Raw genomic sequence first — 19,556 nt, forward strand, 5'->3', positions numbered from 1 at the left:
TAGCGCGGATAAATGCACAGTAGTCACAGCTTTAGCAGTTGCACAGTATACACACCTCAATTATATGCAAGTATAGAAAATTCAAAAAGATGCTCAGTATGTTTGCATCCGTTATGTGCACAACAGGGACCCTTTAGATATATGCACAAAGCCTAAGATATATGTACAATATGGAAGCCTCAGGTAGAGGCCTTTGCCTCTGATATACTAAGTTTATGAACCTCTCATGTATGCACAGAATGCAATACCGAGATATACGCTCCGAATCAAGGCTTTTGAGCATGGTCATTGAAATTATGTGGCAGTGGAGGTCCAAATTATGTGGTAGTTTTGACTAAATTATGCAGCAGGAATTTGTCAATTATGGGCCGTAAAGCAGCATATTTCATTATTGTGTTACTCCATTAGTTTGCCATTTTTTACACATTGTCTCGGCAAAAGCTTAAGGCCATTAAACCTAAATACAGCAATAAGCAAATAAAAGGTGACCAGTTAACCTTTGAATGGGGCCGTCCAATGTGCAGCAGCGTGTAACGTGTTGCTGTCTTTTTACTAACTTTTGGTCCATTTGAGCTAAAAACTATTTTTTAAATTGGAAAGTTTTGCAGTAGATGATGGATTATTTGGCCAAAATGGCAAATCCTTATTTCTGCAGAAAACACAGTGGCTGCAAACTTGCTAGATTCCAGAGGCCCTGTGTTATATCCTTAGTATTACATTTGTATGTAATCAGCCTAGGTCCTCCTAGCTGCTCAGCCAGAGTGAGAGATGGTGACGGAATGTTGGTGTGACTGTGGTGCGTGGAATGCCCGGTGCCTGTGTGGATGAATGGTGACAGTCGGAGATGGGCTGAGCAGCTAGGCAGGCTGCTCCTGGTGGGGCTGGTACATGGCTGGTACCTGACTAGAGCTGTCTGAACTATGACTGATACTACCCTGACATGGAGCCATTAAAGAAGACTTGAAATATACAACATGGCTACCAGTGCCTCTATGTGCAGGGTACAACACCCTGCTTTTGCGATATGTGCATTACGCAAGGCTGCGATATATGCAGGCATTAAAGGTATTCATAGCTTGGAAGCCCCGTCCTCAGCTTTTCGGTGCTCATTGACGAGTCTTGCGTTCCTGTGCAGATCAGGGCCGCTGGCATAGGACAGCGCAGCCAGGCAGCTGGCTGAGCTGTCCTACGCCAAAATGGATGGGCAGGAATGCACTGTATTTAAGCAATACGGTGCATTCCTGTCCTTCCTGCCTGGGCTGGTGTCGCCATGGTGCAAGGGTGCCTCCGTTGCAGCGGCACCTCCCTACACAAAAAGAATCCTATGAAGGTGATTCCTCTTTCTATGTGTGCGTGGAAAGAGGAAAAAACGAGGAACATTAACATATTTATCCTCCTTACGCCTCACCTCGGAAGGCACACGGATTTGACGCTTCCCCAGGTTTACATCACTTTATAAATCTGGGGCAGCGACAAATTCCATTGGCGTTGTGTGGGTAAACCCATGGAACACCTCCCCGGCGCAGAGTAAGGCAACGCAGTGTTTTGCGCTTCGGTGCCTTTCACATGATTTATGAGGCCACTCAAAGCCATGTGGGGTGGCTTTGCATGGCTTCAGAAGGCTTTATGAGAGCGCTGCATCACGCATGTACCACTTTACGTGGTGTCAAAGTGACGCGGGACTCTCATAATTAAGCCCCATGGGTTTTCCACTTGGTCAATAGGTCTGGTTCTACAAATATGAGACGTGCACCAACGGAGACAAGCTGAATGCGTAAATTACTGACTGCATTTATGTAAAGCCAGATTAATAATCCGGTCACACACTTGCGCTACTGCAGTCGAGGCCATTTAGTCCAAGAACACATGTTGCGTCAAACATCTCTGGCCATATTACAATGGAGTATTATAAGAGCAAATCCCATTATGCACTGACAGTGTGCTGATCCTTCCAGAAAGGATGGCCTCAAACTCTCCATTCAGGGAAGCTCGTTGACTTGCGCCCTAAATGGAACAATTGAACTTTAAGGTTACAGGGGTCTCGGGTTACAGGATTTTACCCCATGATGTCACTGGAACTAAACAGTTAAATTCAGATCTCTCGGATCACTGGGTTCAATGCGAGACTCGCGCACTCAATCCAGTTTATTTATTGCATTCTGGGACTTGGTGTATTGATTTAGCATCTGGACAAACAAGACTAGAAACCCCAGAATATAAAGACAAAAAGCTGGACTGGATGAGCTACCCTCTCGTGGACCCGGGAAACATTTCTGACTTGAGTTAGGCCTGTCTGAAACTCACCCACCGTTCATCCCTAATGACTGCCGGCTGCCCGGGGTCCACGAAGGAGACCCGCTAAGAGGGCGGCCCCCTTAGTGCCACAAGAGGCACAGGAGGCAGCCTCCCAGTGGTTAGGACCCTCAAGGGTCTGGCGTGCTGCATCACTTCCGGGTAGAGGGGGTGGGTGGACGAGCTACTCTCTCGTGGACCCGGGAAACATTTCTGGCTTGAGTTAGGCCTGTCTGAAACTCACCCACCGTTCATCCCTAATGACATACCCAGGGCTGGCGCCTTGGCGAGTCTCACAGGAGATTCCGTTACGAATCACAGGGGCACGTCTAACCTTTCATATTTTTCTCCAGTCTCTCCAACCCAGGTTTTGCCTTTGAATTCTGGGACTTGTAGACTTCATTATTGCATTAAAAACCAAAACTTCAAGTCCCAAAATCCAAAGAAATCCAGGCCTCGAGCAGCACAAGTACTGAGAGAGGTAGTATTTTTTTTCTTGTATGCTTGCCGCAGGTGTCTCCAGTTGCTTTGCCTGCTGCAGTGCCACCCTGTCATGTTTTTGTCAGTTCACGCTGTCTGTGGACATAGCAATCAAGACACCATGTCCATGGATACGGTAAAGTGACTATGCAGCAGAAGAAGAGTGCACTGCAACCAGGTAGGTTGTCTGTCAACTATTGATTTATTTACCTGCCTGCCACCCAAACAAGCATTGGCATAGCCAATAAGTCTCGCCTTTGGGACCTTATAAGTGTTTAGCCATGCAACAGTTGCATAACTAAATACTTATAAGGTCCCAAAAGCGAGACCTATTGGCTATGCCAAGCGGCCGTGCGGCCGCGAAAGTGATCGCAATCGCGATCAAACATCAAAGCGGCTGTGAAAGTGAAAGTAATTGCGTCAAGCGCGCGCGCCCGCGCACATGCACTGTAGCTCTAGGCTGGCCAGGTAGCACTGTTTGGAGCCCTCTCAATAAGTCTCGCCAGACCAGCGCATGCGCTGGGTCAGGCGAGACCTAAAAGCGATTTACTCACCCGGTGGAGTTGTTGCTGCATCCACGCGCAAGACTCCTACCCAGGCTGCCCCATAGTCTGTTTAATATATATAGAGACATAGCGTTTCACGTGAGTGTTCAACATTGGGCAGGGAGGGTTCGAACCAAGCCACAGATACAGAAGAACCTCATACTATGTAAAGTAGTTTCTTTAAATGTACTCAACTCAAACTTAAAACCTGCCCTTCCGAATTCCTTTGAAGAATTTACTGTGCCTCAGAAATAGTAAATATACTGTAGCTCTGAACAGGATGAGCGTGTGCTTCATTGGTCACTGGAGAAAAGGCAAGCAATATACTGTAGTATATAAAAAAAAAGCTGTAGAAGCTTTTATCTTATGTCAGAATATTATGGAAAAAATATAGTGAGAATTAAGTATTGTACCCTAAAAATAATGTACGAAAATATTGTCCCATTTGGTGAAGATTTTCTATTAATAACTCCAATGGATCAATGTTTTTGAAAACAATATTTAAGCCACTATTTCTGATAGAAGATATTTTGGCTACACTAGTCTGGTATCACAGCCCTACTCTTCCTGTAGGCAGGGGACAGATGCGGAGGGGGCATGACACTTGCCTGCGGACTTAGACACCAAAAGGAAACAACGAGAACAGTGGTTCATGTGTCACCTTAACACGGTGGACAGAGGCCTGAACTCAAAAGAAGACTGGATGAGCATCATTTCTAGATAAATGATGCTCCTCAAATCATAGTCAGGCACATAGTGTCAGTCATCACCGTTAACATAGCTAGCAACGAACAGGCAGTTAAAATAGTTTTTTCCAACTGAAGCATTTAATAATAAAAAGTGGTCCTACTCTTAATAAAACTATAAATAAAGCTAGAGTACCAGAATTATCTATATAGAAGATCCCTTAAAAACAACTTTGGGCATGTGCACCATTATAAAAACAGACGGTAGCATTATGCGTGCACAAAATGTAAAGGATTGAAGAGATATAGGCAATACAGACACAAAAAAAGAAGAGAGATATGGGCAGGAGTTCATATATGGTAACCAAGGGACTCCACATGTAAGAGTAAGATGTGAAGAATATCGATTTAATGTTAGCCCAAACGATGAATTGCAATAATTAGCAGTAGGAGTATTATAAAACATAGTTCACAACGGAATTATGTGCGAAAATCACGCGAGTAAGTAAAACAATAAAGTTACACGCATAAAAAACAAAAAACAAACGATCAACCAATAGCACTGCATCTAACATACAGGAGGAACTAGACGTTATAAACAACGATTCGGCATTGGCCGACACGGGTCACATGGTATAATGGTGAGGAAATAAAGAAAGGCTGGGAGGTAAAACAATGTAAGCAGAATCAAGACGTTACCCCGCGTTCGTGCAACTAACGGCGTGATTAAGGTGAGATGAAAAGCGGAGAGATATCGGGCCGGAATACATTCCGTACCATAGAGAGATTGGGCAATAGACTAACAAGAGGGAGAGTAACCCTTTCAATTCCTTTATTTTAGGCTATAGGGGACCCATAATACGAGGAACCATTTATCTACAACGGTCTCGTCTATAAGCCTCACGCAACTACAGTTGAGGATTATTAATATACCACAGACAACGCGAGGGAAGAATAGTGCAACATAACAAAGGTAGGAATGCATTAGATCTTTTCCTAAACGCAATTCATAGAGGATATTATGTACCATTGCTGAATCAATTATACAGTACAAAAATGGATGTGGTAGCAAGGAGGGTGAAATTCAAAGTAGGAGACAGAGAAGTAGATAGATCTCTTTTTATTTCCCACTTTCAGAACACGGGGTGGAAGGCATACGAAGAATTTTATACAGGCCTGATCCCGGACATCATCTAAGAAAGTAAAAAACTGATGAAGTTTGAATTACAAGAATAATGTGGGCATAAGAAACAACATTAATTACGTAAGTAGACAATGAACTCTCTGACTAATAACCCCTATACTAGGTAAAAGGTGTATAACTGTAGGCAATCCCTAGGATCAGTCGTGAGGCAAATAGGACCTAAAATACCGGCGCTATACAGAAACAAATAGCGTCCAGCATAATATGGACACCAGGGCATAGTTTCCCATATGGCTAATCCCAACAGAGTCAATAAAGCTACAGTCTCTAGGGAAATGGGTCCTTTCTAAACAAATATATAACAATGTCTCTTTCTGTAAACAGGAAAGAAGCGCAGAATACAGAATACAGAGAAAACATCTATCTAAGGTCTTGAGGAAGATAGTGGCATACAACATAGCCTATCGAAACGCGTCGACGCTTATGGAAAACACACAATCCACAGAAACGGATACATGCTTATAGGGATAAAGAACTCAAAACATCCCACAAGCGGTTAATGTCCAGTAGGGGTTTGGATGTGTGAATATACGACAAAGTGTATTGTCTTGTGTTGTTGTGTTTTCTCAGTTATGCTGGCTCATAACGAGGTGTGTGTAATGTAACAAATTGTTCTGTCTGTATTTTTGGATTATTTTGTAAAATCAAATGACATTTTTAGCTGTTTTTAGCTTCGTTTTTGCTCAAATTGAATATATTGTTGGAATTATTTTCTCTGCTTTGATTAATGTTAAGTAGGGACTAGAACAGATTGAGTTTTTAATGGTGATGTATAATATGTTTGATAAACAATAAATGGTAAAAAAAATTTTTAAATACGTGAGAGTGTGAAAAATTATGTTTCTGAATCACATTGGTTTGAACATATGGTCAAGGGACTGCTAGTTGACACTTGCCTGCGGAGGCCAGCCCCTTCCATCAGTTTGGAGGCAGAAAAAAAGCAAAATTGTCAAGTGAGGCCCGCCATTCAGTAGGACAATAAAAATATCAACTGTATTTTCTTATTCTTTCGGGCAATGAACTATTGGCCACTGAGCTTCATACTTTGAGAAGGTTTGTGGATCTAGGGAATACGATTTTAGTTCATGCAGATTTGATTCCTTCCAAAACAAATTTAACATTTGTTGTCAGTATTGGTGTTGTTGAAGCTTTTTGAAACAATGGTTACAATCCTGACATTGATGTCTGTTCAAAGGGTTATTGTTCATTAATGATGGGTAGAGTCACTGTTTTTGATATTCATAGACTTGATAGTTACCACTGGGTTTTCTGTAGGTCAGTGCCTGTTTGTCAAAATCTTTCCCTCTTATATTGCAGAGTACACTTAGGCTGTAATGTGGATGGGCCTTGTAAAGATCGTGTCGTTTTTGCTCTGGTTGGTAAACCTGACTAGTCGCTCATGGGGGAACAACCTTTACAACGCAACTTTTACAACGTACTACCATTACAACGAAACTGTTACAATGCGAGTGCATTGACAACGCAGGACATTACAACGCAAGTCTTTACATCGACTTGCACTAGTTGGCGTGCTAACATTAAAAATAGTGTAGTTTACTATCCCAACACCTTCCCTACTGTTACGTGGACTGGAGCTGGAATAGTAAATTACACTTTTTTAATGTTAGCACGCCATCTAGTGCAAGTCGATGTAAAGACTTGCGTTGTAATGTCCTGCGTTGTCAATGCACTCGCGTTGTAAAACTTTCGTTGTAACAGCATGCGTTGTAACAGCATGCGTTGTAACGTCATACATCCCGCTCATGAGGTGCATTGTACAGCAATGGGCAGTATCCTTGCCGTTAAAAAAAGGTGTGAGGTCACCCCCCCTCATGCTATCAACTCCCATTCTTTTCTACCATTTGGTATCATTTTCTTCATTTGACAGTGATAGAGATCAGGGTATCAAAAATATGCCCACTACCACGGATAGAGTAATCTCACAGTTACACGCACATACATTCATCATACGCTAGGGCCCATTTCACTAACATACGCTCAAATACTCTACCAGCAATAAACCTGTGGGAAGAAAACTCCTAAACCACCCTGCATCTATATCTAAGCGATAGGACCTGATTATAGTGGTTGTCCTTAATCATACTCTATACAATCTATACAACAATGATCAAAAATGTACACAATAATTGACAAGAAAGAATATTCAACACCATGTTTAAAAGTTATATTGCTTTATCTAAAATTAGTCAAAGTAAATCAAAATAAATCATTTCTCATAGTTACCTATTCTAACTAAGTGTCAGAACGGGTCAGGACAAGTCTCTCGAGAAATTTTCAAGACGAAGTCCCTCAGCATCGATCCTCAGCAATGCAAGTTCACGCGGCGAAGGTAAAAATGGCAAGTGGCAAAGCCCTCCCTAAGCTAACAGTTTTTATAATAGAAAATACAATAGAAACACACATAAAATTGGCAAGTTAAACTGTATCACTGAGCAGAACGAGAAGGAAGAGATGTAACATTGCTACATCTGAAAATCTCCGCTCAGGAAAAGTCACAAGACGTGAACTACGGAACAGGAACCAAGAAACAGAAACTATTAAAGTATCCAACTTGTTCACTTCCCTCGGCAACCGGGCTACGGCACATTGTTCATTTCAGAAGCTCCTTTGTCCGCCAAGGACGAATCATTTCTTTTGGAGATCCTCCAAACTGCTGATGTCCTCATGGAAATTCACAATAAGGACCACGGTCAGTTGTCTTCGACCTTTCTCCAGCAGGGGTCTCCCTTGCCACATCACAGAATAAGCCATACCACAGCCAGGCTTCAAAATATTCTCAGCTCGTTTAAGGCCTTCATAGGCCACAATAGACCATCTTTAATTAAAGAGACAAAATAAACGTTACTACAGCATAATGATTAAACAGTGTAAACCCCACTAATACCCTCATGTGTATGCATTTATCTACCTTTTGCGACATAAAAAGCATTAATTCAGACAGCGTTTTGTGCTCAAAATAAATAGCACACAGCAACGTTTAAACATGAAAACTTGCACGTTATTGTAAATACAGAAACAGCAAAAATAAGCTAACCCTCGTGTAACTTTCTCTTGTGTTAGGACAAATAGGTTGATTAGTAAAACACACTTGCACAAGACAAATAATTAGTTGTTAATTATTAATAAATTAATAAAACGCATAGACATGCCAGAGCTTCAAAAGCTCCAGAATTTTCTAAAAGAAAACTCTGCTCCAGCAATCCCCCCTTTGGTGATTTTATCACCAAATAAACCCAAAAAAAAATTAGTGAAAATTTAGTCCCATTTTAGGAGAAATCAGAAATGTCTTTTCCCCTTACACAAAATTACACACCAGTCACTCTTTCATCATCTCTCTTTGTCTCTAAATAAACACTCTCCCTCAATTCTTCTAATTCAATCTCTTCTGGTTCTCTTTTCGAATTTTTCGAATTCTTATTTTTCTTTTCATTTTTCAATTTCTCTTTCCCTCTCCTGTTTTTACAACACACACACACTAATCTTAGTATCAGTAAAGCAACAATTATACAAGACAAAGGAAACAATATTCTACCTATAATAGTACTACCTATTTTTGTAATAAAATCCTTAACAGCTATCATCTTATTAGCTAGTTTAGTCCATGAACTCCCAGTTTCAAGTGGTACTAATTCTTCATGCAAATCAGTAATACTTTTGATATAGACCTTCAGGTCTTTACTTTCATCAGGAATGTAAGTGCAACAATGTTGAACTTTCAAAATTCCACAGACTCCACCCTCCTTGGCCAAAAGAATATCAAGGGCAAGTCGATTTTGCATAGACATGGCACGTACGGCACTTAATTCCGTATTTACCAAAAGAAACCCTCCTGCGGTATTTGTCGATAAGCGATCAACCACTGTGGACAGTTTCCGAATTCCATAAGCATTCAAAGAAATTCCCACTGCCGGAATCAAAACCCCGAAAATATCACCCACAATTTCAGACCAAGTTTCTCTCTTAAAACGTGTTAATAAGTTAATATCTTCTACATCTCTTATTTTATCTGTATGAAAAATCTTAGGAAAAACCAGGCCCACATAACACGTGCCATACCAATGGTCAGGCAACTTGTAATAAGCCTTGTTCCCACACACATAGTACACTCCTGGAAAAATTGTATCTTCTCCACCTCTGAAACCCCAACCTGTCGCAACGAAGTATGTATCATGGCACTCACTAGTCCCCACGAAATATGTATCATATTGGGATTTCCTTCTGGTAATGCATAGTTTACCCTTCTGCGGTGCATCTAGAGCTAAAGTTGGACTAGCCCCATTTTTCAACTCTTTTCCCATCTCAATGTCCCAAATTGTCTCACTCACTTCATATTTTCCCGCTTTCTCATGCATGTTCACTCTCCTTTCCTCTACCATATCCAGGAAAGCTTTCTCCTCTTCTTTCAGACTGCAAGTTAAATTATTCTTAAAAATGTAATCTAATGTTAGTCCCTTTTCTTCAATAAAAATCTCACCAAAAGTGTTAGCTTCTTTAGCTGGATTCAGCTCTTTATTCATTGGCAAGTGCCCAAAAATACTATCTCTGTTAGACATTTTATAATCTATTTTCCCTAACAAATAAAAAACACTACTTAAAATACTACAAGAAATACCATATGTAGCTGGCAAATGGTGATAAGTAACACCCTCTGAAACGGATGCAGGTAACTGCATGCAGACATAGCAATCCCTCACTTCCATTGTCTTCACATATTCATATAACAGTTTTGAAAAAACATTACTAGAAAAATTATTAATTGACCTATCTTTGTGTATGTAACTACTACTTCTAATTGGAACTACTTTTTGTGAATTCTTCTCTATATTAGTCATGTTTTCTGTGTCCATCCCAAATTCAACCTTAAAAGTAACTAATAAAACTAAAACACCCCATAGAAGCATTAATAATCCAGTACAACAGCAGCACATCTTGCACCACCTTTTAAAGAAGGCACATCTATTTTGATTATTCTCTATGTTAGCCATTTTCTGTTTTAACTTCTACTACTCCACTACTGAAATTAGAACTTTTCAAATCTTCAACGTTTGTTCCAAACTCTTCAGCTTCTTCAAAGATCTTTCCGTTCACTTATACCAAGTGAATCCTTCTTTTACTCAGTTTGGATACTCATCATTTTTCACTCCAATTTCTTCAACATCAAATTGTATCAGATCTCCAACTTTCAAATCCTCAGTATCTGACTCTTCTCCAATGTCAGTCAAGAGTACTTTCAGGATTTCACCAGTATCTTTCTCAACCACTCTTCGTACGGTCTCCTCTGGATTTCCTTGACTTTCCACCTCTTCACCTTCAGGCAGTGTCACATACGTCCATTCCGGCGACCTATACTTTTGGTTAGGTTTTCTCACTCTTTTGACTTCTTCTGGTTCTTTTGATTTCTTTAATTCTTCTTCCTCAGCTCTCGAAGTTTGACTTGATACTTCATTCACTTGTTCAGCTTTTGATGAATTTGCTCTTATTATTCTGTATTTCACCCTTTTAACTTGGTTGTTAGGCCAACGATCTCCTTTCACAACCTTTTTCGGCTTCACTTTTTCAACACTCCTTTCTCCAATCGAAGTTCTCTTTCTCAGAACTCGACCCTCTGTCTGTTCATTTTCATCATCCGATTCTGTTTCAATTGCCTCTTGTTTTCGTTTCTTAGCAGTTTTCTTTTCTTCCACAGATTCTTTCACCACTATTTGAGACTTCCCTACTTCTGTCCCTCCTCGGGTCTCCGACACGCAATCTTCTTGCTGTCTACTTGTCCCTTCACCTAGCTCCTCATCAATGTTCCCTACACCTCCTCGGGGGTCTTCCGCAATCTGTCCCTCTCTATCTTCTTCTGACCCTGTTGATTAGTAAAACACACTTGCACAAGACAAATAATTAATTGTTAATTATTAATAAATTAATAAAACGCATAGACATGCCAGAGCTTCAAAAGCTCCAGAACTTTCTAAAAGAAAACTCTGCTCCAGCAATCCCCCCTTTGGTGATTTTATCACCAAATAAACCCAAAAAAAAAAAATTAGTGAAAATTTTAGTCCCATTTTAGGAGAAATCAGAAATGTCTTTTCCCCTTACACAAAATTACACACCAGTCACTCTTTCATCATCTCTCTTTGTCTCTAAATAAACACTCTCCCTCAATTCTTCTAATTCAATCTCTTCTGGTTCTCTTTTCGAATTTTTCGAATTCTTATTTTTCTTTTCATTTTTCAATTTCTCTTTCCCTCTCCTGTTTTTACAACACACACACACTAATCTTAGTATCAGTAAAGCCACAATTATACAAGACAAAGGAAACAATATTCTACCTATAATAGTACTACCTATTTTTGTAATAAAATCCTTAACAGCTATCATCTTATTAGCTATTTTAGTCCATAAACTCCCAGTTTCAAGTGGTACTAATTCTTCATGCAAATCAGTAATATTTTTGATATAGACCTTCAGGTCTTTACTTTCATCAGGAATGTAAGTGCATCTCTGTTTTGTTCATGTTGACATATTGAATTATTGCGACTTCTCTGAAAATGCCCTTTTTTGGCGTACATAGCCCCCCCTGCCTGCTTATGTTGTACTCCGAACTATAACTAGTGCACCGATCTCTCATGCCTCCTCCTCATCACACTACGAGGCGCGCTGGCCTAAGACTAGATAAAGCACCTTTCTGTTCACTCACACACAACACCAATACGCTTTCCATATATAATCACAATAAATGCAGCACTCTGCTAACCGTGCACCCCCGTGAAGCAGACTACACACCCAAAAATGTCAGCCCACATAGGACCATGAAGCACTATATAAATGCTAAAAAATAATACAATACAAAATAATCAGCTGTTGTTGGGGAGTTATCAAATTGAAGGTTGCTTTAAATTAGTGTGGGCCGGTAGAACCAAATGGCGTGTACAGTGCACTGGAGTCTAGTTAGGTGAATGTTATTCTTCTGGTCTGCAAAGTTTGTTCTTACAGGTAGCGTAGCATGACAGAACTTCTAATAAATCATGAAAGAGAAGTCCTGTGTCCCTAAGGTACATATAAGGCCACATTTTTCCATATGATCTTTTGTTTTAAGATATAGAAAGATACATTAATTGAACATGGCTATTCGAAACTAGGACTCTATTGAAGAATATATTCTCAAAAACTAAAAGTGCAGAGGAAAAGAGGAGCGAGCTTATGATTTCTTACAATGGCAATATTTTTACAAATTAACTTGGCTTTAAATTGCCCTAGTCCATTTCAAAGTCTGCAGTTTGTTTTGGCTAGACAAGTGTGGCAGTAGGAAGCTGTGTGTGTGTTAGTCTGAGTAGTTAGTGAAGTCAGGGAAGTTTATTTTGGATGCTCGAGGTTTAGGTTGGCACAAGTGGTATCCATTTTTTACGACCCTAGCTTAGCGCAGTCCATGACGGGAGGATGATGTCTCCAAATTTTTGGGGGGAGGAGAACCCCCCCCCAAACTCCCCATAGTAGTGGTCGCTCACTGCGCTTGCTCACTACACACTGTATGGGAGCTGGTTTCACTTATACTTTGTGCTCTCTGATTCACTACTCTTGTGTCTATCTTTGGTACTCTCTGTAAGAATGTCTATGGGTACATATGACTGGGTAACCTGGTGCACTTTAAGGTCATCATCTACTATTTACTGTGCTTTGAAAGTTAATACAATTAAATAGGTAATGAAAAATGTGCTGTAAAATGCACCATTTTGGTCTGTTTTTTCCAAAATTTGCTTGGGGGAAAAATCCCCCCAAATCCCCCTAGGAGTGCTCTGGCTCGCTCGCTATGCGCTTGACAGGGGCTGGTCTGGAAACATTTGCCAGGACGGGGGCTGGTCTGGAAAAATTTGCCAGGGCTGCTTTCTGTTCCAAGTCCGGCCCTGACTGATACTGCTGCCTGTGTAAAATCGAACAGATTTTGCTCCAGTCCATATCGCAGAAAAAAAGTTTGTCACATGAGAGAAAGAGAAATGGAATTTAAAACCATGGAAGAGAATTATCGACTATTGTGGTGAGACCGCAACACGGCTCCATGGGGTAAGTGTTTGTTGCTGACATCTAGTGTGATCTTCTGCAGGTCATCCATTTGAATCACCGCAAGAACAAATCACCATTTTCTCCTTCCGACGTCGAAAATTACTTTAATATGGGTACTTGCTATTGACAGTTCCTAGAGATAGTAACAATGGTGGTACTAAATGCTATTTAAAAAACTAATTATCATGAATAATTTGACATCAAGTAAAATAACTTCAGTAAAAACGAAGAAAAATAGTTTAGAATATTTTGTTGCTTACACAATCAGATGTTGAGTTAGTTTGAAATGTAAGTGGTGTCATTTTTCACAGATTGGTCAAAATACATCTGGCACCCTGTCACCCTGGGATGCCAAGTTAATGAGAGCGCCTTGCGGCCATGTCATGGTATCCTAAATTCTAAGTACAATACTTATTATGCAATGTAGCAAAAATAGCGCAAAGCCAGTACCTTTAATTTTATACCTGGTGCAAAATTTTTGCAAAAATATTGTGTGCCCACTGCTACTTTTTGAAGCAGCAAAAATGGTGCAAAATGGATTTGCTTCACTTTGTCCAATAGTGAAAAGATTTATGTGTCGTGTCCCTTTATGTGTGGAGCTGGAAAACTGCAGGAATCACTTTCACTTCTTTGTTTCCTCATTTGGACTGCACACCCTTCTCCTCCCTCCAGGTTAAACATTACAGATCTTCCTTCTCACCCACCGGTTCATCCTTTTTGTGGTCATTACACTGGAGGTCAGTGGTCACCTCCTCACAGACCCGTCAGTCTCTGCCTGCGCCCCCAACAGCCATCCGTCACCGGCAGTTCCTGATACACAACATGTTCTTGGTGTGGTGAGTAAGGGCAACCTAGAGCAGGGGGCACGTGGCACAACGTTTTTGCAGACTTGTGTAACTTAAATGTGCAGACAAGCAGATTTGTGGATTTCTAGGATCATAGTGTGCACTTCTGGCAGTAGAAAATACCTGAGTGTGTCATATTTTACACCACAGTAAATATTGTGCCCCTTGCGGAAAGTACAGTTGCAGACTAGTATTCCCCTGGGGTGCTTTGTGCAGCAACAGTAAGCGAGTGGGATAGGTTGCTTTGGGGAAGGGGCCGGCTAGTGTTAGGGATATATAAGGTTCAGGAAGGGCGTGTCCGGCCTCTTCCTGACTTTGAGCACTGCCGGGCGGTTAGGAGTTTTTAAAAGAATACTTTGTGTCCACCCACCCACACTACATGAATATGGGATGGTGGGGAAGGTAACATAGCGTGGTTGCCATTTTAGGACAGGTTGCGGGGCATAGGCGGTATCTTGGGGGGTGGAGAGTCACATGCGGGCATATCCAACCCCTCTGGGGGAGAAGGGAGCACAGGTGACAAAAGACGTTGCGCAGGACTTCGTCGAGCAAGAAAAGAGTTTCAGTGGAGGGTGTTTGCTAGTCAAATGAAGGAGAGTCTAGATATGTGGGAAGAGCTTGGCGAGTGGAAGAGGGAAGTATGAAACAAGGCATGAGGGCTGGGGGATGAAAGTTGATGTGAGTGATTATGGGAGGTGTGGGAGTGTCATATTTACAAAGTTTTAAGTTATTGTTTATATAATTATTAAAGTTCAAATTAAGTGTATGCAACCATGTCCTAATAAATGGCCTTTTACGCTAAATCATGGACATGGAGTGTTTTTATTGGACCATGCAGCAAGTAGGATGCCATATGCTGCAGGTACCCTCACAATCAGATATTCAAACCATTTTTGCAGGTAGTTTTCTGCACAACACAGACATGGGCAGCAATTGCTGCTTAAGGCGGGAAAAGAGTGGAAACGTCCCCATATTTAATTGGAGGGCGGGGAAGGAGGGGGCGGGGAGGGAATTGTGTATCTTAATTGGGGGAACTGGAGAAAAGAAAACAAAAATTTAGTTATGCAAAGGCACGTTTTCGCATGATTTTCTCATGCAGACTGTACAACCACTTGGAAATCCAGAGTAGTACATTTATCACAATAGGTGACCTATTGAAAATCTAAGACTGTTGTAGATTTCAGTTTTTTTGTGCATCCCATAACATTTGGAAATTTACTACAAAGGGAAGAAGAAGCCACAGGGAGTAGATATTGCCTTATAAATCCTGATTCCAAACTCTCCTTTGTGAATCTGGCTAGGGTTAGAGTGGGACTAGGTCGGCAAAACACACCATGTTGATTATTGTGTGTGTGTCTAATGCTGCAACATTCATCATGATTCTAACATGACAATGTCCAGCAAAGGCTTTAATGGGTCTAGGCGGCACGCTGAATTTTATGGAAAATGCATATTTTCCATGTAAATTAACTTGATGGTGTTACCTTAAGTTACACATTAACTATTACAAGTTGTTTGCACTAGCCAAGCTTTTTCACATTTCCTAAAATATGACAATGACATCATACCCCAGAATAGGGTGACCACTTCCCACTGTGCCCCCACAGGTACTGTTTCCATGAATCGAATTTCATGTGATATAATACCGCATTCTGGGTGTTGTTGTCCTGTTTTGCTTCCATTGACCTAATTAAAGTAACACACCTGAAACTCTATTCATGAACTGAATTTTGTAGTATGATTAGCAGCACTACAACAAAACTACTAAAGTTATACAAAATGCTATTCACAAACAAAGTGGAAATCCTCCATCTTTCCTTTTATTCTGTCAGGAGATCCTCAAACATGTACGATTACTATTTAGGGCCTGATTCTAATGCGGTTAGGAAATCTTCCCGATCTAATTGGTTTGTAAATGGTTCCTGACTGACTCGGATTGGGAGAGTCGGACCGACCGAGTATGATGCATCTGGTTGCTTCCAGATACGATTTGGTTGGACTCCCATTGACTTCTATAGGAGCCCATGTTCCTAACCGCATCGTAATCTGGCCCTCGGTCGGGAAGACACGTTCCAGATCCGATTTGGAAGGAGCAAATGCCATTAGGAGGCCTTCCTAACCGCATCGTAATCGGGCCCTGGGTGGGAATGCTTTCCTAACCGCATCAGAATCGGGCCCATAGTAGTAAACATGAGAGAAACTGGGGTACTGGCTGGAAAATGGGCTTACTTTCTTCAAAATGGGAGAGGCTTGGGATGGAGAAGTAGTGATTTACAGCGGTGTTTGGTGAGGGACATACACCCTCCAACAAAAGAGTACACCTGTTGCTATTTACATACTGCCCTTCTAAATTTACTACAGTTAAAAGGGACACAAAACAGTATTAAATTACTCCAGATTAGAGCGTGAGTTAGTCCAGCACCACTGATGGCCAACCGCTATTACTGTAATAGCCTTCCATAGAAACCAATGAAGGTAGGGACTTAAATAAAACCCCATAGGAAAGAATGTTAGACACAATGACACTATTTAAAATAGTTAAATATATAAATATGTATATTTTAATGTAAAAAAACAATATTTAAACAAATACTCATTTCTTAATAATTCATATTAAAATATTTCAATAAAGTGTATGAACTTAAACATTTGTAAAATATTATTTAAAAAAAATATATAATTACTTTCAATTGTGGAAATCTTAATGCTAGGGCATACTGAATACACAATTAAGCAGTACTAAATAAACCCAGCCTCACTCTAGTTTGCATGGTAAATGTGCCTGCATTTAAGATACAATATCATGAGTGTGTTTTCCTTCTCTATAACGATATGCTTGTTGTCAACAAGAAAATCTGTAGCCCATCCTTCTAGTGATAAGTATCCTGTTTTTTACTTTCACCTGGTGTCACACCTTTAAGCAGATCCCCAGGCCTGCCCATCACTATGTAAGGTCCTGAACGTCTCATTGACCTGGAGGAGTGCACTCACTGTGCAGTGGGATACTGTTCCAGTTTTAAGTATAGAGCTCAAAGTGGTGGCAACATCCAGAATTTAAGAGGTTTCCAGAATGTGACCAGACCTTTTCATCTGTGTCACTGGGGTGAGGCCTACTAGCCCACCTGTGTAAAGTTCTGCTTTTATGTCTACTTCAAAACGTTTGTGCTGATATCCTTTGTGTGTGTCAAGCATGTGTGTGTGTTTGTATCGTGAGTGTAACACATCGAAGATGAATGACGTCACCAAATTAATGGAGGCCAATGGGATTCATTTTGAATGTCCTTGGCCTGAACAAGCACAACATGGAGGAGGGCAAATTTACTCCCAGACAATGGAATTGTATTACCTGCATGCCTACAGCTAGCTAGAGGACCACTGAAGAGAGGAGGGTGGAGGCCATCTCTAGAAATTCTATGAAGGCTTTTGGTTTGAAAAAAGCTGCTAAGTAGTCTCCCTTAACACTGGCATTTGGTGGACAGTTGGGTTGAGGGATTGGAATGCACATTCTATTGTGAGAGTTGTGGAAATGTCTGGATGAGGCATGTCCTTTTGTCTATCCCTGATTACATCTTCAGTTGAGCTGATAACTGCTAGGTGCAGAAACCTCACACCTCTTTGCACCTATGTTGTGGGTGCTGCAGGTTGGAGAAGGCACCAGCGCTACCTTCTCATGAAACTTCACTCTACACAAAGGTGTTAGCTGGAGAACAGACTCGGAAGAGCACTTGGAAGGAGAACCATACCAAACCGGTTCTACAATTAGTAATATTAGATCCACATCCCCTGTCCAGATGTTGTGAATAAAAGTGGGACTAAACGGCCACACTGTATTCCAATTCCAAGTCCTTTATGATCAAGGTAATGGAGTGTCCAACAGAGTGCTCAAAGATCTGCTGTACAACCAGGGATGGTGTCTGCCTGACAGCCACTATCCCAGAAGTGAGGGGACATCCCTAAAGTATACACATTGTACAGGAGGAGCTATGGACCTGCCCTGGGGCACATAGTTGCCTGCTTGCCTGACTAATGAGAGAGACAAGGTGTTGGCCTGGTCCTCGAGGAAAGCAGACTGTTCAGCAAGAGGAAGGACAACCACACCTCCTAGGACTTCCAGGGAGAGAAAGAGAGGACTGCTTAAGAATAATCAAGGGATGTTCTATGTGCCTGTCCATTACCCATCTCCCCGCACTCCTTGGTCTCTCATCTTGGCTCCTGGCAGGAACTGCTAAATTGTAATCATCGAAGGCCCAATCGGGCCGCAACTGTGTGATTGCTGTTGGCTCAGATAAGGGCGGCAACTGCATGATTGCTATTAGTCTGGACGAGGTCTGCAAATGTGTGATTGCTGTCGGCCTGGACATGGTTATCAACTGCCTGAATGTCATTGACGAGATGAGGGCCGAACCTGCATGATTGCTGTAGGCCCAATAATGACTACACCTGCCGTCAATCCAATTGGGAGCATGACCTTCAAGACTGTCTCAGCCTCTTCCTCTTTGTGCGCCCACTCTAAAAATCCTTTCTAGACGTCACTGCTGATATGTGTAGTACTTTTATCAAAAACTAGCTTACCAAGCCGCCAGATAGAGACAATCACACAGTTTTATTGTAATAATTAAACCATGGTCCAAACCAGATAGTTAACATGAAAATGTTCAATGGGAAAAGCCAGTTTTGTACATGTTTTTGAACTCTCATACTATATTTGCGAATGTTAATGCATTCAGACACTCGGTGCCTTATTTGTATTTGGCAGATATGATACTTCATCAAAATGTGTTGGATATCCTGCCCTCCAGAAGTACTATAGCTATAACACTCTTGAAATACAGAAGGTTGCCACATTTGTGAACAATTATACAGTCTGTCAAACTCTAAATAAGGCCCCAGTTTCTTAACAATTTCCATGTGTCATTATATGCTGATGATCCAATCCATTTGGATTTGAGCCCATGGGAATTTAATAAACACTTGGCACTTTGTCATGTTAAAGCAACATTAACCTTAAGGTATATATTGCAAACAAAACTAAGGTGGTCACATTTTCAAAATCCTATGGCTATAATTCAGAATTTACCTGACCTTTAAAGAATGCCCCATTACAGATTGTCAAACAATATAAATATATTGATGTATGATTCTTAGTAAATATCTTGTTGTCAGTTCACATTAAAATACTACCACAAATGTAAAGATTGTCCTGGTTAGAGACCAACGCCAATTTTATTTAGAGAAACTGAGAATGAAACTTACTGCTAAGGATATATGTAAGAAAAATTACCCCGGTCCCTTTTTATTTTATACATTGGACTGTGTCCTATATAATATTGTCATTCCTGTTGCAACCTGTCTCCCTTAAGCTGTAAGATTTTAATTCTGTCTCAAGGCCATAAAATACAAGCGATGATCCAATTAAGGCATTGTCAAATTTTAG

The 19,556-nt window shown here is 40.9% G+C and overlaps 1 protein-coding gene across 1 annotated transcript in view; it reads left to right on the top strand.

Moving 5' to 3' along the window:
* The first annotated feature begins 13,988 nt into the window (after positions 1-13,988).
* Positions 13,989-19,556, top strand: part of LOC146812774 (complement C1r subcomponent-like) — a 58,562-nt gene continuing 52,994 nt past the window's right edge. The window contains exon 1 of the mRNA XM_085614618.1: positions 13,989-14,113. Coding sequence (XP_085470744.1) covers positions 14,100-14,113 — 14 coding nt within the window. The 5' untranslated portion in view covers positions 13,989-14,099. The remainder of the gene's footprint in view (positions 14,114-19,556) is intronic.

The sequence above is a fragment of the Triturus cristatus genome, chromosome 7 (assembly GCF_964204655.1).
Source record: "Triturus cristatus chromosome 7, aTriCri1.1, whole genome shotgun sequence".
NCBI lineage: Eukaryota > Metazoa > Chordata > Amphibia > Caudata > Salamandridae > Triturus > Triturus cristatus.